General features: G+C 59.9%; 3 protein-coding genes across 3 annotated transcripts; 1 reads left to right on the top strand and 2 right to left on the bottom strand.

Moving 5' to 3' along the window:
• Positions 1–293: 293 nt before the first annotated feature.
• Positions 294–3,187, bottom strand: BESB_026440 (uncharacterized protein; the record flags this gene model as incomplete). The annotated part of the gene is made up of 3 exons (XM_029361324.1): positions 294–1,209; positions 1,740–2,106; positions 2,638–3,187. 3 exons carry the CDS (start codon positions 3,185–3,187, stop codon positions 294–296), a joined length of 1,833 nt encoding a protein of 610 aa, XP_029215679.1.
• A 3,193-nt stretch (positions 3,188–6,380) lies between these two features.
• BESB_026430 (uncharacterized protein) lies at positions 6,381–7,541 on the bottom strand (the record flags this gene model as incomplete). The annotated part of the gene is made up of 1 exon (XM_029361323.1): positions 6,381–7,541. One exon carries the CDS (start codon positions 7,539–7,541, stop codon positions 6,381–6,383), a length of 1,161 nt encoding a protein of 386 aa, XP_029215678.1.
• A 1,381-nt stretch (positions 7,542–8,922) lies between these two features.
• BESB_026420 (helicase associated domain (ha2) protein) lies at positions 8,923–19,587 on the top strand (the record flags this gene model as incomplete). Its single annotated transcript, XM_029361322.1, has 16 exons — positions 8,923–9,081; positions 9,649–9,780; positions 10,263–10,341; positions 10,882–11,074; positions 11,598–12,426; positions 12,618–12,842; positions 12,982–13,079; positions 13,575–13,712; positions 14,394–14,576; positions 14,818–15,642; positions 16,076–16,356; positions 16,745–17,033; positions 17,215–18,015; positions 18,274–18,423; positions 18,827–19,108; positions 19,464–19,587. The coding sequence occupies 16 exons, from the start codon at positions 8,923–8,925 to the stop codon at positions 19,585–19,587; spliced, it is 4,788 nt and encodes a 1,595-aa protein (XP_029215677.1).
• Positions 19,588–20,485: the final 898 nt, after the last annotated feature.

The raw sequence follows: 20,485 nt of genomic DNA, 5'->3' as shown, positions 1-20,485 counted from the left end.
AGACATCAGGAGAACTCCTCGCGGCTAACTCTGATCACCGCTGTGGGGGCATTGCTGCGGGGCTGAACCGGGGGGGAAGGGGGGGGAAGGGGGGGAAGGGGGGGGGGCGGGGCGGGGCGGGGAGGGGGGAGGAGACCGTTTGGTGCAGCGCACATGGTTTTGCTAGGTATTGAGGACACTGTCTCACTGCGGAAAAGAGTCCACATGTTTCGCCGGCTCTTTGGCATAGCAAGCACGAAGCAGAAAAACGGGAGGGTCACTGCCTTGGCACTCGCTACTCCTTGCCTCGGCTCTCAGAGCTCATTGCCCCGATCGACTCTCATTGGGCCGCGTTTGTACGTCGGCGGAGGGAAGAAGGGGACCTTGTACCACACAGCTTTCTGCCTGTAGGCCTGGAACACGATGCTGGCAGATCCGATGAACGTGAAGGCCGTCATAAACAGGCAAACAAGTAAGCAGAGGCGAGTCGGCCAAGAGCTCGACCCCGTTCCTTCTTCGTGTCGTAGTAGGCGCTCCTCCGCCTTAATCCACTGGAGGATCTCTTTTTCTTCCTCCTCCTCTCGCTCTCGCCTCCGCGCATCCGCGAGGGTCGCTTCTTTCCCGCCTCCGACTGTCCCTTGGCGCCTCCGCGCCCCTGCAGAGGAGTTCGAAGAGGCGCCGCCGCCGCGTTCCCCTGACCCTTCGTTGTCGCTCGGGGCCCCTGGCGCGGCCTCCTCGCCCCCGAGCCCGCACGGCCACCGGAGGCGCGGAGGCCGCGCCACGGCCACGAGCAGACAGCGGCGCTTGCCAGACACAGACGCGTCTCGCGCGCGGGAGGAGGGCTCTTCGCTTTCCAGAAGATCCTGGCGCGAAGGAAGAAAGGAAGACGGCAAGAAGATGAGGAAGGCCGCGGCGACGCCGCACGCCAATGCGCATGCACTCATGGTCAACCCCTCCAAGAAATACTGGCTTCGCGCGTTGGGGGCGACAAACACTTTCTGCTGCGTCTCCGGTTGAACCGCGAAGAGCGGGACGCGGTGCTGAATGGAAAAAACCAACCCGCTTGTGCTCAGCCAGTAAACGAAGCACGCGCCTCCAGAAAGGAGCCAGGGATACTCTGGCAGCAGGCGCAGCAGCCGCCGAACGACCGCCAGGAGCACGCTAGCGATCGCCAAGAGCCCGCACAGCGACCATGCGTCCATCCAGATCGTTGTCGGAATCGTGACTGTCCTGAACGAGAGACGCACGCGAAAAAAGCAGGTGAGGCCTGTCAACGCAGCGAAAGGACGATCGAACTCCCCCAAGGCCGAAGGCGCACACGCAGAACTCCTAGCGAACGCGAGGTAGGGAAAGACACACATACTCCTGAAGACCCAACCCCGACGCCGCGATCGCTCCTCTCTGCGGATGACAAGCGTCCCAAACCACGTATGAAAAGGCGCATCGGAGTCTCATCAGAGATCGGTTGGAAGAAAACAGCGGGCGACAGAACTGCAGACTAAGAGAGGATGTGCAGTCCCTTCTTCGCTGGCCGTTTCCAGACTTTTGCGCAGGCACCCCGAACTCGAGACGCCGCCGGAAGGCCTCTCTGTGCGGGTGTCCGCAGACAGCAATCGGTCACGACAGACGCCCGGAGATGAAGAGCTTCGCGCGAGATCTGCAAAAACTGATAAAGCAGCACATACACCTGTACCCAGCGACGTCGCTCTCTCTCTGGAGCAGGGAGCGCCACGCGGAGCCGCCTGCGGCGCGAGACGCACCTCTGAGACTTCATGTTGACCCATTCCAGCATGCTTTTCTTGACGCCGGCGTCGTTTATGGCTCTCTGAAGGACGAGAACTTCTTCGCGCGGGAAAGGAAGCGGCGCGTTGGCGCTCATCTTAGCCCACTGGTCCCCGGGGTTGAAGTCGTCTTCCTCCTCCTCGCCGTCTTCGCCGTCGTCTTCCTCCTCTTCGGGAGACAGTGAGGGAGGGATGTGCGCGACCGCCGGCAGCGACGGCAGCGCATGCAAGGCGGGAGTCCGGTTCAGGGTCGCGACGTCGACGATGGCAAAAAGCACAGGCGCGACGGAGGCCGCCGGGGTCGCAGGATTCCCACCCTCCGCTGGCCAGGGAAAAACTGAGGCGCCTGCGAACAGAAAAAAACTCGTCGAAAAGGAGCTGCGACGCAACCAACACATGCCATTCTTATACAACTACCTATAAATTTATACATTCATACAGATATACTTACACACAGGTAGTTATCCACCTGCGTCGTGGACGCACACGTGCCGCAGGAAGAGCCCCTCGCGCGGCTCCAGACTGAGTGCACCATGGAGGGCTCGGCCTGAACGCCGAGTCTGGTCATCGGAAGGGAAGAAGCCACTCCGCAGCCTCGGGTCTCGAGTCCAGTCAGCATGTGACGCCTAGCGTCTGAACATCCTGCCACGACCCTTTACAGATGCGCTCACATATGTATATACATATGCAAGTATGTATTTCACCATGCTGAGGGGGGCTGCAGCCAGACCAGAAGATGCTCACGACGAAGGGAATCGCTCAACAGGCGACCCTGAATAGAGGGGATTCGGGGGGGAGTTCAACGCGGGGGAGACCGACCCGCTGCGGGTCGGCGGGATCCCCTGGCGGCCGCTTCCTTGCCTCCCTTCGTTTTTACCTGCGCCATGGTACGCCTCGGCGACTTTTGTGAAAGCCTCCACTGCGTCTTTGCATTCGTTGCAGTTCGCGAGGCGCTGAGCGTCACCGACAAGCGAGTAGAGGACAAAGAGGTGATAGGGTCGGAAAGGCCCGTGACGCCTGAAGAGCGACGGTCCTCTGGGGGCTAGCTGACCCCGCCGAGGCCTCACGCGCGCCGCGGGGAGCGTCTGGAGAAGGAGCGAGTTGTAGTGGTCGATGTCGAAGAAAAAGACGAACGAGGGCGAAGCCTCTGCGCGGCGGCGGAGCTCCTCAAATCTCTGGAACGCCGCCGAGCTCGCGAAGGCCGCAGGTGCCGCCTCTGAAGCAGCCACGAAGGCAACCGGGGAGGAGCCTGGCGGAGACGGGAGCGCAGCGCGTGGAGAAGAGACAGCGCAGAGAAGAAGGAGCAGCGCGACGCGGACGACAAGACAAGAGAGGCGGCCGGTGCGCGAGAGACAACCAGACGCGAGGGAAACAGAGGAAATGGAGAAGTGAGACAAGAGAGAAGGCAGTGGTTGCCGACCCGCCATTGTGGCAAAGAGGCAGCAGTCACTTAGAGGCGAACTCTAGACAGGAGGAGGCAAGCCGATCCTCGAAAGAAGACTCAAGACGGCCTCCTTGCAGCTGGCGAGCGGCCTCTGCCTCGCCCCGTCCGCACCCCCTAGGCCGTATGCGGCGACTGAGATTCGCCAGCCTTCCCCCTTCCTTCTGTCTCGCCAAAACAAAGAAAGTCGCCTTCTCGCGTCGTTTGCTGCGCCCGTTTCCTCCTCGCGGGCCGCCCCTTAGACGGTCCCAGAGAGGCCGCTCCCTCGGCACCGCAGTTGAAGCAGGGACGGGCTCAGGACGCTCGCCCGCGACGGATCTTCGCACTGTTTCGCCGCACAGCAAATCCTGAACTTACAAAAGCAGCATCCCTTCCTTGCGCGCTTAGCGTCTCAGCCTACTTTTTGCGCAGCTAGGCGAGCGCAGCCATTCCAGCGCGCAGTGACCTATCCTCTCCGCGCGAGGAGCAACAGTTGGGTCCAGGAAGATAGCACCGGAACTCCGCTGGTCTGGATCGGCCTCAGAAAGAGCAGAGAGAGGAGGAAGCTGGAGAGAAAACGACAAGGCGGGCAGACGGTCACCAGAGCAGAACGGAAGGAGGGCAGACGAGGACGATGGACCGCTGCGCGTGCGCGTGAGCCGCACGCTGTGAAGACAGCGCGAAACTCGCGCTTTCGCACCTCGAGAGGCGTGCTTTTGGCCGTCCAGAAAAGCTACTTAGCAGAGAAAGATGCCGGAAAACTACGAGCGCGGGGGACATGGACAAAAGACGACGAAGGACTCAGCTGCGAAAAACATTGCACATGCTGCCCTGGCAGCTGCTGCACACTCGTGACTGAACCTCGCGCCGACTTCCAGCGGAAGGAAAACTGGTCACACCCCGAGGTAAGCATCGCAGCCGAAGACAGGAGAGGCACCGTAACCCAGAAGAACCAGAGAGCGAGCCGTTCCTTTGGAGTTTTGTTCTCAACGAAAAGGCCGATTCGCGCTGCGCTACACGGCACGCATGCGCGCACGGTCGCAGGAAGGCAGCGGATGGCGATACGTGGTGAAGACAGGGGGGGGAACGCGCCACCTAAAAAGTTGCGCTCTCCCTCGCCTCGTGTTGTTTTGTGGCACGAAGCCCTTCACGGAAAGGCGGAATCGCCCGAAGAACAGCGAAGACTTTGGCGCGACACCACCTGACCACGTGTGCAAAGCGAGTAGTCGAATCGATCCGCTGTATTGTACGAAACGTGACACGCGAGGCAGCACTCGCTGAAACAAGGTTTCCCTTCGAAGGCAATCGATACACGCGGTCACGCGGAATACTGCAGAGGACCGGGGGCAGCTTGCAGCGTCGAGAATGGAGGCAGCCTCACGGAGCGATGCTGGGAAGACGCGCGGAGGCAAATTCGGTAGTTGTGCGCGTCTGTGCTAGGCAAACGCGCCCACGACGGCGTGTAGATTCGCCCCCAGGCGAGAGCATGGGACACCAGGAGAGAAATGGAGGATCGAACCCCCTGCAGGTCGTCGTGCTCGATAGTGTGGTTTTCGCCACCAGTTTTAGGTGCGTGTTAATGCGCTGCCGCAACAGGGCAGGGAGTGAGTGTATCGTTCATTACGTCCACGAACGTCCCCATCGGTTTTCGGGGACTTCTCCGACATAGCTAAATGCCACTTGATGGCGATTGCACATAGTACTGGAAAATGATTGAAATGCTCTACTACGGCCGCAGCTTTAGTCTGCTCAGCCGCCACAGCGCCCTGCGACGCGCCATTCCGCACCAAAGCGTAGTGACTGCAGCCTAGGGTCTGCTTCTCTCAGTGTCGAGAAGGCAGCTTCTGGTGCTGCATGTCTGACACACACCTCGAAATACATTCGCTGAACGCATGCGAGAGGCTGTGTGAAGCAAAGATCCGATTAATGTAACAAACTTCCGTCTGATCTACAGCCGAGAAGCACCAGCCTCTCAGAGAGGTCGCGGCGGCTTTCAGCCCCACATGAAAAGACACAGACAGAAAGACAGACAATTGTGTCACAGGGCCGGTCATCGACAGCACACAGTCGCTTACGCTCACGCAACGCCTTCTGTCTCTCGATACACATTCACGCGTACAAGACTCATGGATATCTGTGCATATATATATCTCGCTATATATATGTATAAATATATAGGTTCGCAATATATATATATATATAGCTTCGCACACGCACCGCCTAGAAGGAGAAAACTAATGCAGTTCAGCGGGGGCCATATGTATGCGCATATTCGCACAATGAGCGACCGGCGCCATTCGTTCAGAATCTCCATTTCCCTCTGCATGAGTGAGCGCCTGTGCCACCCTGAGGTTTTTGTCGTCCCACACACAGACGCACTCTTTCATCCGTGAGCGCGACGGATCTTCACTGCTTAACCCGTCTCAAAAACCCGCTTTTTCGAGGAGATGGGGCCTGCACCAGAGATTTCAGCTGCGACAGTAGAAGCCTCCGCAGCGGGAACCCGACATGCAGCCATTGCTGCTCCTACCTACGACAGCATAGACCCTGCTTCGCACAGGTACCCGGCGGGCTCGCCGCAGCTACTAATATTTGTGTATATATACTAGTGGCGATCTATCATACGGAGAGCATCAAAGATATATATATGTATATGTGTACTGTGTTCCAGATGTGCGAAGAAATTCACGGAGAGTCCGCAGGAATGTAAAACCACGGTTACGCATGTGTCTTTGCAGTGAACACGAGAACGCACGCGCAGTGTAGACGGCGTCTTCGGGTCCTGACGCCTCCCCAGCGTACGATATATCCAGAAAAAACCGTTGCGTCGTTTCTCAAGAGACGCATGCGCACCGTCCGAGCGCCCTCAGGCAGCAGTGGGCGGTAGCCGCGAGCAAAAGACACTTCCCGTCTGCTCACAAACGCTGAGCCACAGAGACTCCCGGGTGCCCCTGACAGTTGGAGCCCGTCGCTGACAGGCTCACTGCCCGCGCCTCCCCTGTCGCGTTGCCGGAGGGTTGGCTGGCGAGCAGAAGGAAACAAACACCTAGGACGGACCCGCCACCCTCCCCCCAGCAGATGCCGCTCGTCTGCTCCTCTTGGTACGCGAGCTCTGATTCGAGCAAGAAGCAGGAGCAACGTGCCTCGCAGCCACGCGACGCACAACATCTGTCCCTTTTATACACCAGTCTTTCGCGTTTCTACTCCACCTTCTTGTTGTCTGCGTCGCCGCCGCGCGGCGAGTCACCTTCGGCTCGCGCGGCCTCGACGGGCAGCACGCCGAATTCGCGCTTCTTGCACTTGGTCGGGACCTTCTGACCCGCGAGAGACCCGCGGGGTCGGTTTTTTATCCGCTTGATGAGGCCGCGGAAGAGGAGGACGATCCAGAAGACGCTGACCACTAGGATGCCCACAGATCCGATGCGGACGAGGTTCGGCGTGGTGCGGCAAGTCACGCAGGCGTAGACGAGGCAGGGCGCTGCGACGCCTCTGCCAAAGAGAAAGATGATGAAGAACGCGCGCTCGACAGCATCCAGTGGCCTCTTGAAGTCGTAGGTCTTCAGCGCCTCCGCGACGACCTCTGGCGCCCACGTCGCGGCGCCCGAGTGGCTCGCTGCCTCCACAGCCCCCTGCGCCTCCGCCTGCCGCTCGCCCTGGCTGGTGTTCGCCCCCCCCTCCTCCTTCTCCGCCAGGCTCTTGGCAAGCGCGTCAGCCTTCTTTGAGTACTGAACGAGCCCGTAGCGGAGATGGAGCGCCGGGGTGCTGATTTCCGCGATGAGGAGGGCGGTGACGAGGTCGGTGCCGGCGCGGTCGTTTGCAAGCACGACGAGGATATCCACGATGCAAGTCACGTGATGCAGCACCGAGGAGATATCCCACGAGGCGAGCTCGTAGAAGGTGTCATAGAGGAAGTAGCTGAACGAGAAGAGCAGCAGCGGGCGCTCAAAAACCGTGACCGGGCGCCCAAAGTGGAAGAGGCAGCGCGAGCCCGCCGCGCCCGCCGCGCCCGCCGGCTCCGCGCTGCGCGAGTCTTCCAGCAAGACCAGTAGCGACCAGTTGATCACGATGCATGCATGCAGCGTGGAAATGATGCGGTTGACGCCGTGCCGCGGGAACGCACACTCGGCGAGCAGAGGCGACTTGGCGCGGCACAGCCGCAGCAGACAGACCAGAAGCGCATGCGTGAGGAAGAATGACGCGATGCACGCTACGTACAGCAGAGGCGAAGAAGTCATCTCGGCATACGTCATAGTCGGCAGGATCGAGAGCGGGAAACTCTCCGCGGCACCCGCAGCGCCGAAGCTCCCTTCCGAGGTGGCGGCCTCTGCCGCCGGGGGAAGCCGCTCGCCAGCTGCGGCCATCTTTGCGCGCTGCACCACACAAGCGCGGCGGAAGACACGAACGCGGCTCGGTGGTGAGACGCCCTCACACGAGCGAAGCCAGGACAGAGGACGGAGAGGAGAGAGACAGGAGTCCAGAGACGCACACTGCCTCCGCGGAGGAGGGAGAGGTGAGGGTCGTGAAGACGAGACGAGGAAGTCAGCGCGGCTCCACGTCGCCTCGCCGCCGCGCAGGCAACGCGGAAAAGTTGGAGAAAATACGCGGAAGCCTGACAAAGGAAAACTGTGTGATGTCCTGATGAGAGGGCAGGAAACGGGGACCCAAGTCTGCTGCCAAACGGGACGCACGATTCGACTCGATGAAAGCTGCCTCCCCCCCAGCAAACTGTGAGGACGCAGAAAGAAGCCAACAACAACGGCGGGCGAGAGCAACAACGAAGAAGGAAACGAACAAAGACACAGAGGAGAATCCTCGACGCGCGCGCTTTCGGTGGCGTCTCGACAGCGAAGAGGAAGACAGGAGGGCTGCGCTGCAGCAGGCCGCAGACGACGGGTGCGGATGCAGGCTCAGGAGACTCTGTGGAAGAAGCACTGTGAAAAAAGAGGAAACCGCGCTTTATCTCCGAAATAGCCTTCTCTTCCCCCCGTGCCGCCCTTTCTTCAGCTTCGCAAAGCGAGCTACTCTGCCAGACCCGGGGATAGGCGCGGCGTCAAGTTTCGAGACGAAGGCACAAAAGCGGTTCGTGTGGGAAAGAGTTTACCTGAAGACGCACACGCGAGCAAAGCGCGACATGAAAAATAAAGAACAATGTGCGAAGAAAGACGCAAATCCGCCTTCGCGGCGTCGTCGCACCGAACGTGTGCAGCGCAGACGCCAGCTAGGCATGCATTCTACGCGAAGGTATGCCCGGGGCTTCTTTGCTCGGAAACCTCGCGATTCTACAGGACTACGACGAAGAATGAAAGAGCCTTTTTACGCTTTGGTTCTCTCTGGTAGGTCCGTTCTCTTCGACGCGTATTTCTATCTTTCTTCTCCTGTTTAGACGGGTTTTCAAGCGACTCCCGCATCCTCATCGCTGTGAAAGGCGGGCACATGCGTAAGCGCTGCTCGCAGCGTATTTTAGTTGACCATGCGAATTTTTCCGAATCAGGCTTTGTCTCTCTCCTTGTCTCCTTTGATATTCCTCACGCCGGCCCTCCTGTTCTTCGCAGGCTGCCGCTTTTTCCTCCTTCTTATCCGCTCTTCGCCGTCGGAGCTTTTCGCTGATTGTCCCTTCGACCTGCATGCTCGCTTTGCGCGCTTTTCTCCCCTCCTGCTGGCCTTCGCCCGCAGGCCCTTCTTCTCGCTTTGTCCTTCTTTCTAAGTCGCTGCCTGGAGCCACTTTCCTTTGCGTCTACCGTCATGAAAAAGGCGAAGAAGAAGGTGGCGCGCATGCGCCCCGGCTCGGGCGACGCCGCGCCCACCGTATCCGCTTCAAACGTCAATCAGACTGACGTTTGCCTCGCCTCCGCTCCTCTCCTTGATCCTCATGTATTTTCTTGCAGCGACGACTTCTCTGCGGTGAGACAATCCCCCGTGAACGAGTCACTGAGCGCAGTGAGATCCCGCGACTTCTGCGAAGTGAAGAGGGCAAACCCATCACCCGGCTCGCCGCCGCTGTCGTTTTCCTCGTCTTCGCCTTTTCCGGTCGCTGGAGCCGCCTCTCCCAAGCCCGATGAGGCGTCTTCCCACGCACGCACTTTGTGTCCCTTGTTCCCAGCTTTACACCAAGCCTGTCGTCCTCTTCCGCCGTTTGCCTCTCTATGTACTAGTGCATCAGTCGCTGCCCTATTATTTGGTCAGGCTTTCGTCTTTTGCTGTTCGGCCTCACTGCGATTGCCAGTTGCCTTCACCTCTCGTTTCGTAAACCATGTCCTGGTCTTGAACGTGGTCCGTTGGCTGTGGACTGCGAATCTCGGATCCGACATACGCTTTTAACAAAGGGACATCGAATCATTTTTAGCGTTCTCTGAAGGGACCATAAACTACATTCGTAATAATAGCTGAAGAAAACTCACGGAGATCGGCCCGTAGCTCCCGCGCCCCCCCGTCTATCTTCATTGTTTCGCCTCGACTGTGTTATCGCAGCACGGCCACGACCCCAACGCCTTGATCATTCTGCCACAGGACAGGCCCCCGCGAACAGAACCCGAAAAGGGCGAGGGAGAAGGCGAGAAGAAGATGTCCAAGCGGAAGCGCCGGAAACTCGAACAGCTACAGGTAGAACTGGCTTAAGCGGCGCCGATTTATTTTTGTTTTGTGTTTTTTGAAGATTTTATATTCACATAAAATGACTACAAGCTTTAGAGAAACTTCTAATAGAACGCATCTCTGCCTTCTGCTTCCTGGACGACTTCGGTTGCATCAGCTGCTTTTCATCTTTCCATCCAAACCTTTCGCTCCTTCCGCCACACAGCACGGGATGTCTTGCGGCTCGCCACCTAGGCTTGCAGCGGCGTTGCTGCTCCTGTGCTCACCCAGAGTATGTTTCAGTGCATCTTTGTATGGCGGCTAGGAGACACATATATGCGCCCATGCTTGTCCATGCCTCTCTCTGTATATGCGGATACATGTCTGTCTCACAGCTAGCATTACCTCGTGAATGTAAGCATTTGCGTGTCTGAATGGTGCTGAGCACATGTGAATATGCCTGACGAGCACTGTGTTTTTTCTAGCTGCGCCTCGCGTCTCTGTTTTCGCAGAAGAAGCACGATGCTAGCGCGCGGCGCGAGGCCGTAATGACGGAGCTGCAGCTGTATCGCCTGGACAAGCCCTCCGCGGGTGAGAGGCGCTGTCTCTGTCGCGCGCAGAAAGATCTGTCAGACTCTGCCGCTTGCCAGGGTCCCCCAGGAGAATATACCGTATTTTCTGGAGGGTTTAGGACTGAGAGTCTGCGCTGCGGATGCGACTTGCATATGCCTGTATCTACATATCTCCCTGAAAACGTATCTATATCTTTGTATTTGTTGCGACCTAATTGTTGCGACCTAACTACACGCGCAGATTCTGGCGTCTTTCCGGCAGACCCGCGGGCCGCAGCTCTGCCTTTGCAGGTTCCTCCGCGTCCATCTCCACGTCTGGCAGCGATGTGCTCGGAGACACTGTGTATCTATGTCATGCAAATCCCGGTCCTTTTCCACAGTTGACCGTCGGTTCGCAGTGTGCTTGGGTCTCCTTGTGTCTGTGACTTCTCGCCCCTTCGCTTGCGCTCGGTTCGCCTGATTTGCACTCCCGGCCGCCGGCGCCCTGTCCTTTCAGCCTTTGCCTGTCTCTCTCTTCTCAATTTTGGCCGCGACCCTTTTCGTCTTGTTTTTTCTGCAGCAGCAGAGGACGGCGAGGAGACGAGCGGGAGCCAGGTGAATCAAACCGAGAGTTGCCTGGCGGCCGGCGGGGCTCTGCCGCTGCTGGGCGCCGATCAGACCGCGAAGAAAGCGAGCGCATTCGGCGCTCTTCAGCCTCTGCGGAAAGGCAAGAGGAAGCGAATGGAAGCGCGCATGGAGAGAAAGATGGCCCTGTAAGCGGAAGGCGTTCTCGCTCTGCGCGCCGACGAACTGCTGAGAAGCCGGAAAAAAACGCAGCAGCCGTGACTGCAAGACATCAAAACACCTCCCCTCCCTTCAATGTAGAACCTAAAACCGGCGCGTCTTCGCGTGCGGTTGAAGGGAAACTCTGCTATCGGTTACCGAGCCTCTCAGCGCATGTCGCTGCGGACGCGTGGACGGCGCCTGCTTTGCTCGCGATTTCGTCTCATTCGGCGCTGGGTCTGTATAACTCTGGAGTGTTTTGTCCGACTCCACCCGTCTCCGCCTCCGCGTCTGCTGCAGCTGTCTCACGCTCTGTAGCCTTCTGGCTGAGCAGCGCCCGCTCGCTGGCGCCACCCGCTTCTCTCCCGTTTTTGCTGCCGGCGCACCGCTCCGACCTTTATATATAGATGTGTATCGGTGCCTATCAGGGGCCCTGTCGAGCTTTTCGCATTTTCGTGCTTTCCTCCTTACTTTCGCGTCTATCTCGTGTCGTCCGTGGTGGCTGGTGTGCAGCGAGGAGACCGCCCGCCTTGCGCGCGAGCGCGAGCTGAAGGAGCGGCAGAAGGCGGTAGAGGCGCGGAAGACCGAGGCGAAGGAGCGAGCCAGACAGGCTGCAGCGGCGAGAGAGACGAAGGCGCAGCAAGAGAAGGAGCGGAAAGAGCTCGGCGCGGCGCAGGCCGGGGCAACCCAAGACCAGCCAAACGCAGAAGCAGAGTTGAAAGGCGACTCCGCGCCGGCCGCGCAGCAGAAAAACGTCGCGCACCCGCCCCCGAAGAGTGAAGACAAAGAGACCAAAGCTACGTGCCCTTCTTCTCCTTCGTCAGCGTCTGTCCCTTCGAAAGCCGCTTCCCCCTTGGCTTCAGCTTCTCCCGCGTCTGCTGCGTCGTCTGCGCCTTCTTGCTCCTCTTCGTCGGCTCCGTCGCCGCCGTCGGCGTCGTGTTCTTCGGGGACCTCGCCTTTGCCGTGTCTGCCGCGCGTGGTGTATGATCCGCTCCGCGCGACAGCCGAGCTCCATCGAAGCAGCGCGATTGAGGCCGCGCGCCTGGCGCTGCCTGCCGCCGAGGTTGAGAGCAAGTTTGTTGTATTCTCCAATCAGCATCGGCATCCCCGCCGAGAAGACGCGGACGAAGACGTCGTCTCCGATGACGAGCACGCCGCGGGCCTCTCCTCGCTCTCCGAGGAGGAGCCCGACGACGAGGCGAAGCCCAGCCAGCCGGGTGCAGCGCGCCCGAGCTGGCGGCTGCAGGAAAAGAAGAAAAGGAGAGAAAAGCTGATGAAGCGAAGGAGGCACGCCGACGTCCTCTGCGTGTGCGGAGAAACCGGTTCGGGGAAGAGTACGCAGGTGAGGAGAGGCGTCGCAGACGAGAGAGAGCTCGGAACACCGTGTTGGAGATCTGCCTCGCCACTCGCTGTCCCCACTCAACCGCATTAGGGTTTAGCGTCTAGCCCGCCTGGTTCTCGATTTCTCGTCTGTTTCTCCTGCGTCCGCCCCTGGCTCACTGCGCCGGTTCCGTGGTTTGTCGCGGCCTGCAGATTCCTCAATTCTTTTTCGAAGCCGGCATCTGCTACCCCACTCTTCACCCGGCCTCGTCTCCGCCGCCTGCGCCCGCGTCTGCGCCGGATGCGCCCGCGGCGTCTCCGCCGCCTGCGCGGCTGAAGCTGAAGATCGGCGTCACGCAGCCTCGCCGCGTGGCCGCAGTGATGGTCGCTCGGCGCGTCGCGGAGGAAATGGGGACACAGAAGCTCGTCGGATACCACGTACGCGCGCAGCTGGGATTCGCCCTACAGAGGAGAACGGCCCCGGGTCCCTCAGAGCGGAAGGGGGGGGGGCGCCTTCGGCTGGCCGGGGAAGCACGCATGCACTGGAGGCGCCCTGTGTCTCGTTTGGCTTTTTCAGATCCGCCACAAGAGCGAAAACTTGGGGCCGGACTGCCGCATCAAGTTCATGACCGACGGGGTGCTCCTGCGAGAAATCCAGCGCGACTTTCTGTGCTCGTAAGTGCTCAAATTCCCGCCCCTTTTTCCGCGCTTCTCGTTGCGTTTCGCTGCTCTGGCTACGGAGCTGCCCGCCTGTGCCCCTCTTGGGGAAGCGTGGAGGCGTGACCGACATCGCTGCCTCCATCGGTACACACCCCTTCGGAGTTCGCGCTCTGTCCTGTCTTTCCTACGAGTCAGGAAAGGCAGATAAAGTCTTGAGGAGCTGTCTCCTCTGGGCGAGTAGAGAGCGCGGCTCTCGTCGTTGACGCTGCGTTGAAATAAGCCCTGTTATTCTTTTGCGCGTGCGGAGGACCCGCGGGCGCCATGTGTATGCGTGGTGACGTGATCGGTCTGAGCACATGCGTCCCAGCCATCATGCAACTGTTTATTTGCTTCTAGTCCGTATATCTGCGCTGTTGGGATGTGGATACGGTCGACCTGCGCGCTCTGTCCGGGGGACTGCAGAGCCGTAGTGACGAGAGCCCTTTCTTTACTTTCCTCTTTCTGCTGCAGCGAATACGCATGCATCATCATCGATGAGGCCCATGAGCGCTCTGTCAACACAGATCTTCTTATCGGCCTTCTCTCGCGCGCTGTGAAGCTGCGCCGAGCAAAGTTTGAGTCTGGCGAGCTCCAGCTGCCGCCCCTCAAGTGAGTCGAGCGTCGACGACTTCGGATTCGCGGTTGCCTGCTCATCGCCTGCTGTCGGGCCTTCCTCGAGTTTCCTCCTGAGTCGCTGGACGAAGCTAAAGTATCTCGCCTCCCAAGCGGACGTGATCTCCTCGACGAGTCACGGGGGATGGAAGGCGCCTCCAAAGTTTTTGTCGTCCGGCCTCGGGTGCAAGGTGGCTCAGCAGAGACGACAGTTTCTGAAAGGGGCGTTTTTGTCTCAGGGTGTTTCTGTGGCGTACCCCCGCCCACGCGCAGATCTTTCGCTAGCGAGTGCGGGGCTTTCGATGCGAGCGTGCCACGCCTTCGGGCTGACTGTGAAAATTTGCTTTATTCAGGAGAAAAATAGAGTGTCCGGCTGAAATGCCTCCACCACATCCGCCTTCGCATACAGGTTTTTACGTTGGTTTTCGAAAGTGCCGCAACACGTCTACGGCCTGCTCTAGCTGTTTATCTCGTTTTTCTTTCACTGCCCGCCCCCGATAGCTGTTCGATCCCTGCCCGTGCCTCACGCCACACCCGCGTTCTCCCAGTGTGCTCTGCGCCAGTCTCCGACTGTCTCCAACCGGCTTGTCAGACCACTGGGGACTCCCGCCTTCCGTTACCTTTGCCCTTCTTGCCTTGACTCACCTGCCTTTTCGAAGATTTGTGTCTGTTCGCCAGACTCGTGATCATGTCCGCGTCGCTGCGCGCGAAGGACTTCACCGATAACGCGAACCTCTTCTGCCCGGCCCCTGCGCTGCTCTCCATTCCCGCCAAACAGTTCCACGTCACGTCCTTCTTCTCCCGGCGAACGCCCGACAACTATGTGAAGGCTGCGATCAAGAAGTGCATTCAGGCGCACTGGTAGGCCGCTGCGCGACATGACGCGCCCAGCGGAACAGCCGCGCACCTATGCGCAGACACACATCATATCTGTCTCACTCTTCATCTCTGTATCGGTCCCTCGCTGCCCGTCTGTCTCTCTCTGTCTGGGTCTATTTGTATGCGCACCTATACGGAGAATCGTGGCGCATTTATACATGCATATTTGTCTGTTCAACCTCGCACAAGAGGACGTGGACGTGTTGCGTGTTTGTGGATGCAGCAAACTTCCCCCGGGGTCGATTCTTCTCTTCGTCACGGGTCGCGAAGAAGTGGAGGAAGTCGTTGCGGCCTTGGGGCGCTGGGACGCGTGGCGGGCGGAGCGAGAGGCGAGGCGCCGAGCCGCGGGCCTGCCGGCGGCGGACGGCGACGGTGACGGTGACGGCGGCGGCGACGGCGGGGAGGAGGCGGACGCCGCGCAGGCCTTCGAGCTTTCGGACCAAGAGGACGAGGAGGGCGACGACGGGCTCTCCGCAGACGCCGAGGGGTCCTCGGGTTCCGACGGAGAAGACGACTGGGCGGCAGATCACTGCGGCGCTGCGAGGCGGCGCGAGCGAGCGGAGACGCAGAGACGGGGCGGAGGCGCAGAGCGCGTGGCGGAGCGAAAGGCGACTTGGCAAATGGTCGACAGCGAGTCCGAGGCAGAGGCGGAGACTGAAGGGCCTCCCGCGGACGGGGCGGAGGCGCCGGAGTCAGCCTTGTCTGCGTTGTTCGACAGCTTCGAGAACGCCTCAGAAGAAAAGCGGCTGAGTCGCCGCGAGCGCCGCGGCGAAGGCTCAACAGTCTGGCAGGGCGCCGGCGGGTCGGGGATGACCCCCCGACGGGCCAAGCGCGAGCAGGAGGCTTCAGGCGCGATGTCGGGATCAAGCAAGTCGCCTTGGGAGAAGGGGGACGACCCGTTTCACTCGCAGTTGACCGCCATTCCGCTCTACGCGGCGCTGCCGCCCAGAGAGCAGCTCAAGGCTTTCAGACTCCCCAAGCCCCACGAACGCCTCGTCATTGTCGCGACCAACGTGGCGGAAACCTCCGTCACGCTCCCAAACGTGCGGTGAGTAGGCGCACCAGATGGCTTTCGAATCGCCTCCTTCTTGTACTCCTCAGATCCGAGCGTGTGCCTCCGCACAGCGCCGAGCCTAGTGATCCTCAGATCTATCTCGATAGCTGTATATCTGTTGCGCCTGCGCACGCGTGCTTCGCCTTCCGTTTCGACGCTAGAGGACATGTATGCTGCTGCACCTTGGCGCTCTGAAGAGGCTGAGGGCATCCGCGGACCTGAGTAGATGTACATGTGTGCCGAAGAGCTGAGCTGCACCATCTAGCACATGGTTTCAGCCGTCTGCCGGCGGCAGCTTCCTGGCTCGCGCGTGATGAAGCGGCCCTCCTGGACGGTGCTTTGCCCTGGGGGGGGGGGGGCAGCGCCTGTCTGTTTCTTCTCGCTTTATCTCTATTCTTGTCTCAGGCGTTTGAGGCGTGGCTTTCAGGTACGTGATTGACACGGGTCGGGAGAAGCGCCGCGTGTTTGCTTCGGAGAGCGCCGCGAGCGTCGGCGCCTCTGAGGCTTCCTGCGTCTCGCGCTTCCAGATCTCGTTCATCACGCAGGCCTCTGCGCTGCAGAGAGCCGGCCGCGCGGGGCGCGTGGGTGCAGGCTTCTGCTACCGCCTCTACTCCTCCAGCGTCTACGAGCACGTCTTCCAGCCGTCCAGCGAGCCTGCGATCATGCGCACGCCGCTTGACTCGCTGCTGCTCTACATGGCCAACCTCGGTGAGCAGAAGTCGCATGCAGCGCGACCGAAAACGCGGGCTGGGGGGCCTGAGGCATACAGTCGGCCGCGACACAAGCGCCGCGAACAGTCCTGCCAGGCGCGGTGGCTGGTCGGGCGCAGACGCTTCACTTCGAGATCTAGAGAAAGTTCCGCCCCAGAGTTGATTTCGCGAAGGGAGAGAGCCGGGCGTCGTGCGACAAGCGTCGCGTAGGAAGGGGCAGTGCAATGTGCAACGCCGCACGCAGATGCATGCAACTGAGCACATGTGGATTCACGTGTCTCGTCGAGTTGCAGTTCCTGCCGCCCCTCGTTATGTTCACTGTGTGTGCATCTAATTGCCTCAACATCGCGCGATTTCCTCGTGTTTCCGCGCCCCGCGTTTGCCAGGAATTTCGCGTCTCTCGACATTCCCTTTCCCTTCACCGCCGCCGGCGCAAGCGCTTGCGGGCGCGCGGGAGCGTCTTGTGGCGCTGGGAGTTTTGGAGCCCAAGGCCCTGCCGCCTTCCCCGCCGGCGACTAGCCGTCTGCGGGGGGGCGAGCTAGCCAGCGGCAGACAGGAAGACCCGAGGCCGCGCCGGGGAAACGAAGAAGACAAATGCACAAAGCTGGGCGCGAAGCTTGCGGATTTGCCGATTCCGCCACGCTACGCCAAAATGCTAATTTTTGCGCTTTTAAAGTGAGCGATGCAGATGAGCAAGGCAAGAAGCCAAACACGACCGTGAGGTACCATGGAGCAGAACGAGAGGACTCAGAAATCGCCAGGAGACGTTAACACGTAGACAGGGTATCTCAGGCGTCCTGCGCTTTGTTAGTCATTCTTTTGCGGCGTCGTGTTCCGCGCTTCTGTGTGGCTTCAGATCTCGCCAGCTGGGGCCGGACTGCCTCGGTCTGTGCTGCCTCCTCGTCGGCGCGCTGTCCGTGGGCGAGCTCGTCGCGCAGCACGCGCGGTTTTCGCGGCCGGCGCTGGAGTCAACGCGAGAGAAAAAGAACGAGAAACAAAAGTCCGCCAAGGGGCCTGCAGCGGCGGGCACGGGACTAGACATCGACAGCGACGACGACGACGAGGATGAAGATGAGAAGGCGGAAGCAGACACGCGCGACACAGGCGACCAGAACGAGCCCCAGTATCCGTGGCGCGACTACAATAACGACATCGACGCGTATTTGTGGATGTGCGGCGCGTACTGCCACGCTGCGAACCGCGGCAAGTTCTGTCGGCGGTTCGGCTTAAATTCGAAGAAGATGAAGGACGTGTATCTGCTCGGGAACCAGCTCGCCAGCATCCTCCTGCCCATGTACACCAAGCATGCTGGGCAAGCTGGAGCGCAGGGAGCCGACCGCGAGGCGAGGAAGGCCCTCAAGGCGAAGAAGAAACACGCAGACGGCGGAGTTCCCCAGCCGCTCGTCGTCCCGCTCAAGCCTCAGCCCCCCACGCCGGAGGTCCGCCTGGCGCTGCATGCGTGCGTCTTGGAGGGGCTCGTCGACCACGTGGCTGTCTGGACTGAAGGCTCGACGCGCGCCGACCTGACGGGCGGCGACCGCGCGAGAGATCTCGGCGCACCCGCGCGAGACGGCGGCTACAGCGCCGCGGAGCTGAAGCGCGGCGGCGAACAGCGCCTCGCATTCCTCCATCCGACGTCCAACCTCGCGCGACACAGGTGAGACAGGCAGAGGAAGAATAGGACCGAGAGGAGGAGCGGGAGATGCGACGCGGGCCCCAGTCTGCAGAAAAGGGAGAAGAGAACGAACGCCACCCGCGACGGATGCGTGGGTATTTGCATTTGTGACAAAAACCGCGGCAGTCCTCGTGACACAGGCGAAGGCACATTCGGGCACTGCGCGATAGAGAAAGCAGCACGAGAAGCGGTGCATCTTCCACACGGCCAGTTTCGCGGAGTGGTGTCTTGTGTCTGCAGGCCGCGCCCGTTGCTTGTTGCGTACAACTTCATTCTGAGCACTTCGAGGCCCTTCTTGCGAGACTGCATGGCCGTCGACGTCAGAGCCCTCAGCCTCTGCGCCTCGCCGCTTATCCGCCCAGGGACTTTCCTAGACATCCCCGCGCCCACGTAAGCCTGACACCGCGCCTTCTCCATGCTGACGGTCGCTCTCTACTTCGATTTCAAGAGCTTGCTAATACCCCGTTTTCTCTCCGCGTATTCGATTTTTCAGGAGTCCGTGACCTGCGTCTTTGTTTACTTGGTGTGAGTTGTTCAGTTCTGGATCGCACCGCATGTTCACTGAGACGCTCCGCGTTCGGCTTAACTTGTCTGAGTGTCTGGATCGGCGTGTGTCAAAGTGTAGCGTGTATGCGTGGAGTTCTGGTCCTTGCTCTTAGCGGTTGACTGTGCGTCCTCTGGGCGTTCGCCCTCCTCGCGCACGCCTGCGGTTCCGTTGTCCGTGGGTCTTTCGCCGTCGCCGTCCCTGTGTCCTCCCACTTTTTGGTCTCGGCTTTTTGATCTGTGCGCTCAGCTACGACCCAACGCGGGACGCAGTCATCGGCTGGCAGAAGCCCCAGTACGCCCCACTGAGTCTCGCCCTGCCTGCTGTGGAGACGCCGCTGCCGCCGACCCACGAGCTGTTGTATGCGACACTCGCGTGCGCCTTCCTGGAGGGCAAGCTGTTTCACAAACTCGCGTCCTACGTCTCCAACCTCCTCGTAGCCCCCCAAATGGCGCTTGCCGGCGCGCGCTCCTCCTCGCACGCGCTTCGTGAGTTCATCCGCGAACTCCAGCGAAACAGAATCGGCAGCAGGTACGCACGTTTTCCTGCCCCGTCGGACACATGCGCTCCGAGCCGCGCCTCCTTCGCGAGAAGGGCAGAGAAAGCCACGTGGACTGAGCGACACGCTCGGACGCCAGCGGACGCTCAACAGGAGGCGCGCGAGGAGAGGAGAGCGAACACTCCTTTCTTTTTGTGTGCGTGGATCGCGTCGCGCAGAAGCGCTTCTCCGCGCCCAGCGTGTCGCTTCGGTAGGGGGCTGCGGCGTATACGTGGGCTTCAGAGGACGAATTAGTGCCTGCGTGCAAGCATGTGTGTAGATGCACGTACGAGTGCTCATGCACCTTTACAGTTGCTCTGCTGCTGTTCTCTCTGTTTTCTGCTGCAGAAAGGCGTTCCTGGAAAAGTGGAAGGAATCCAAGGGCTTCCTCTTGTCGGATTACATCAAGCTGCAGCGCTTCGCCGACTACAAGACCATTCGCGAACTCAGTGACCTCTGGCCCCCGATATAAAGGAGATCGGCAGTTCTCTGTCTTTCTGCCGACGAATTCAAGCGAGCATCCGTACAGATTCTCGTCCGTTGTGTTCGCGAGTCCATCTCTTGTTGCTTCAACCTTCAGCTCACGCGTCAAGAAGACACCGTGGCCACGCCGTCCACACAGGCATACAGATGTGTATATATATTTTTATACATGTATATGATATTCTTACTGACCTCGATGCGGATACGCGTCTGCTGTTAGGGGCGCAGAGCCAGTCGCTTTCCGGCGTTGTTGTGTTATTCTGTGCTTCCTACTAGGCCTGCATTGTGAAGGAGCGACGGAGCCAAGTTAAGGGCCTTCCCTTCGGCTTCAGTGTCCGCTGTGTTCGGCTGGACGGCTTTGGCTTGTTGCTTGTCCGTCGTAGATATTTGTTCAAACGCGGACTGAGGAGTGCGAATTATTTTCCGCTTCCGCGCGCGTGAATCGGGGCCCTACACACACAGACAATTACCCGTAGAACTTTCTGCCTGCACGCCCGTCTACGGTCTAGCTGGCGACCTCTCGTCCCGGAAATCCTGCACCTGAAAACGCTGCAGACTCCACCAGCAGAAATCTGAGGAGGCGACGGTTCCGCCTCTGGCCGACTGCGCGATACCAGTTTGTCGGAGCCTGACATTTTGCTGCAAGCGCTCACGCAAGCGCCGAACAAGTTTCGCTGCCTGCCGCAGCCAGTGCACTGAGAACGTAGTGCAGATTTGGACGCATGCGCGAACGTGCAACTACCAGTTTGCATCTCCATCTCACTATCTATCTGCACATGTAGGTGCGCACACATGGAGTGCGACGGGGGTGGCTACATCGCCGATTCGCGCTCTCTGATCTCGCCTGTTGTCTCTCGTGGGGCGGCTGCGGCGAAGCAGGAAGTTTT

Source organism: Besnoitia besnoiti, assembly GCF_002563875.1.
Source record: "Besnoitia besnoiti strain Bb-Ger1 chromosome Unknown contig00014, whole genome shotgun sequence".
NCBI lineage: Eukaryota > Apicomplexa > Conoidasida > Eucoccidiorida > Sarcocystidae > Besnoitia > Besnoitia besnoiti.
Note: the sequence above shows the minus strand (reverse complement) of the source record. Positions and strands in the feature narration are given on the sequence as shown.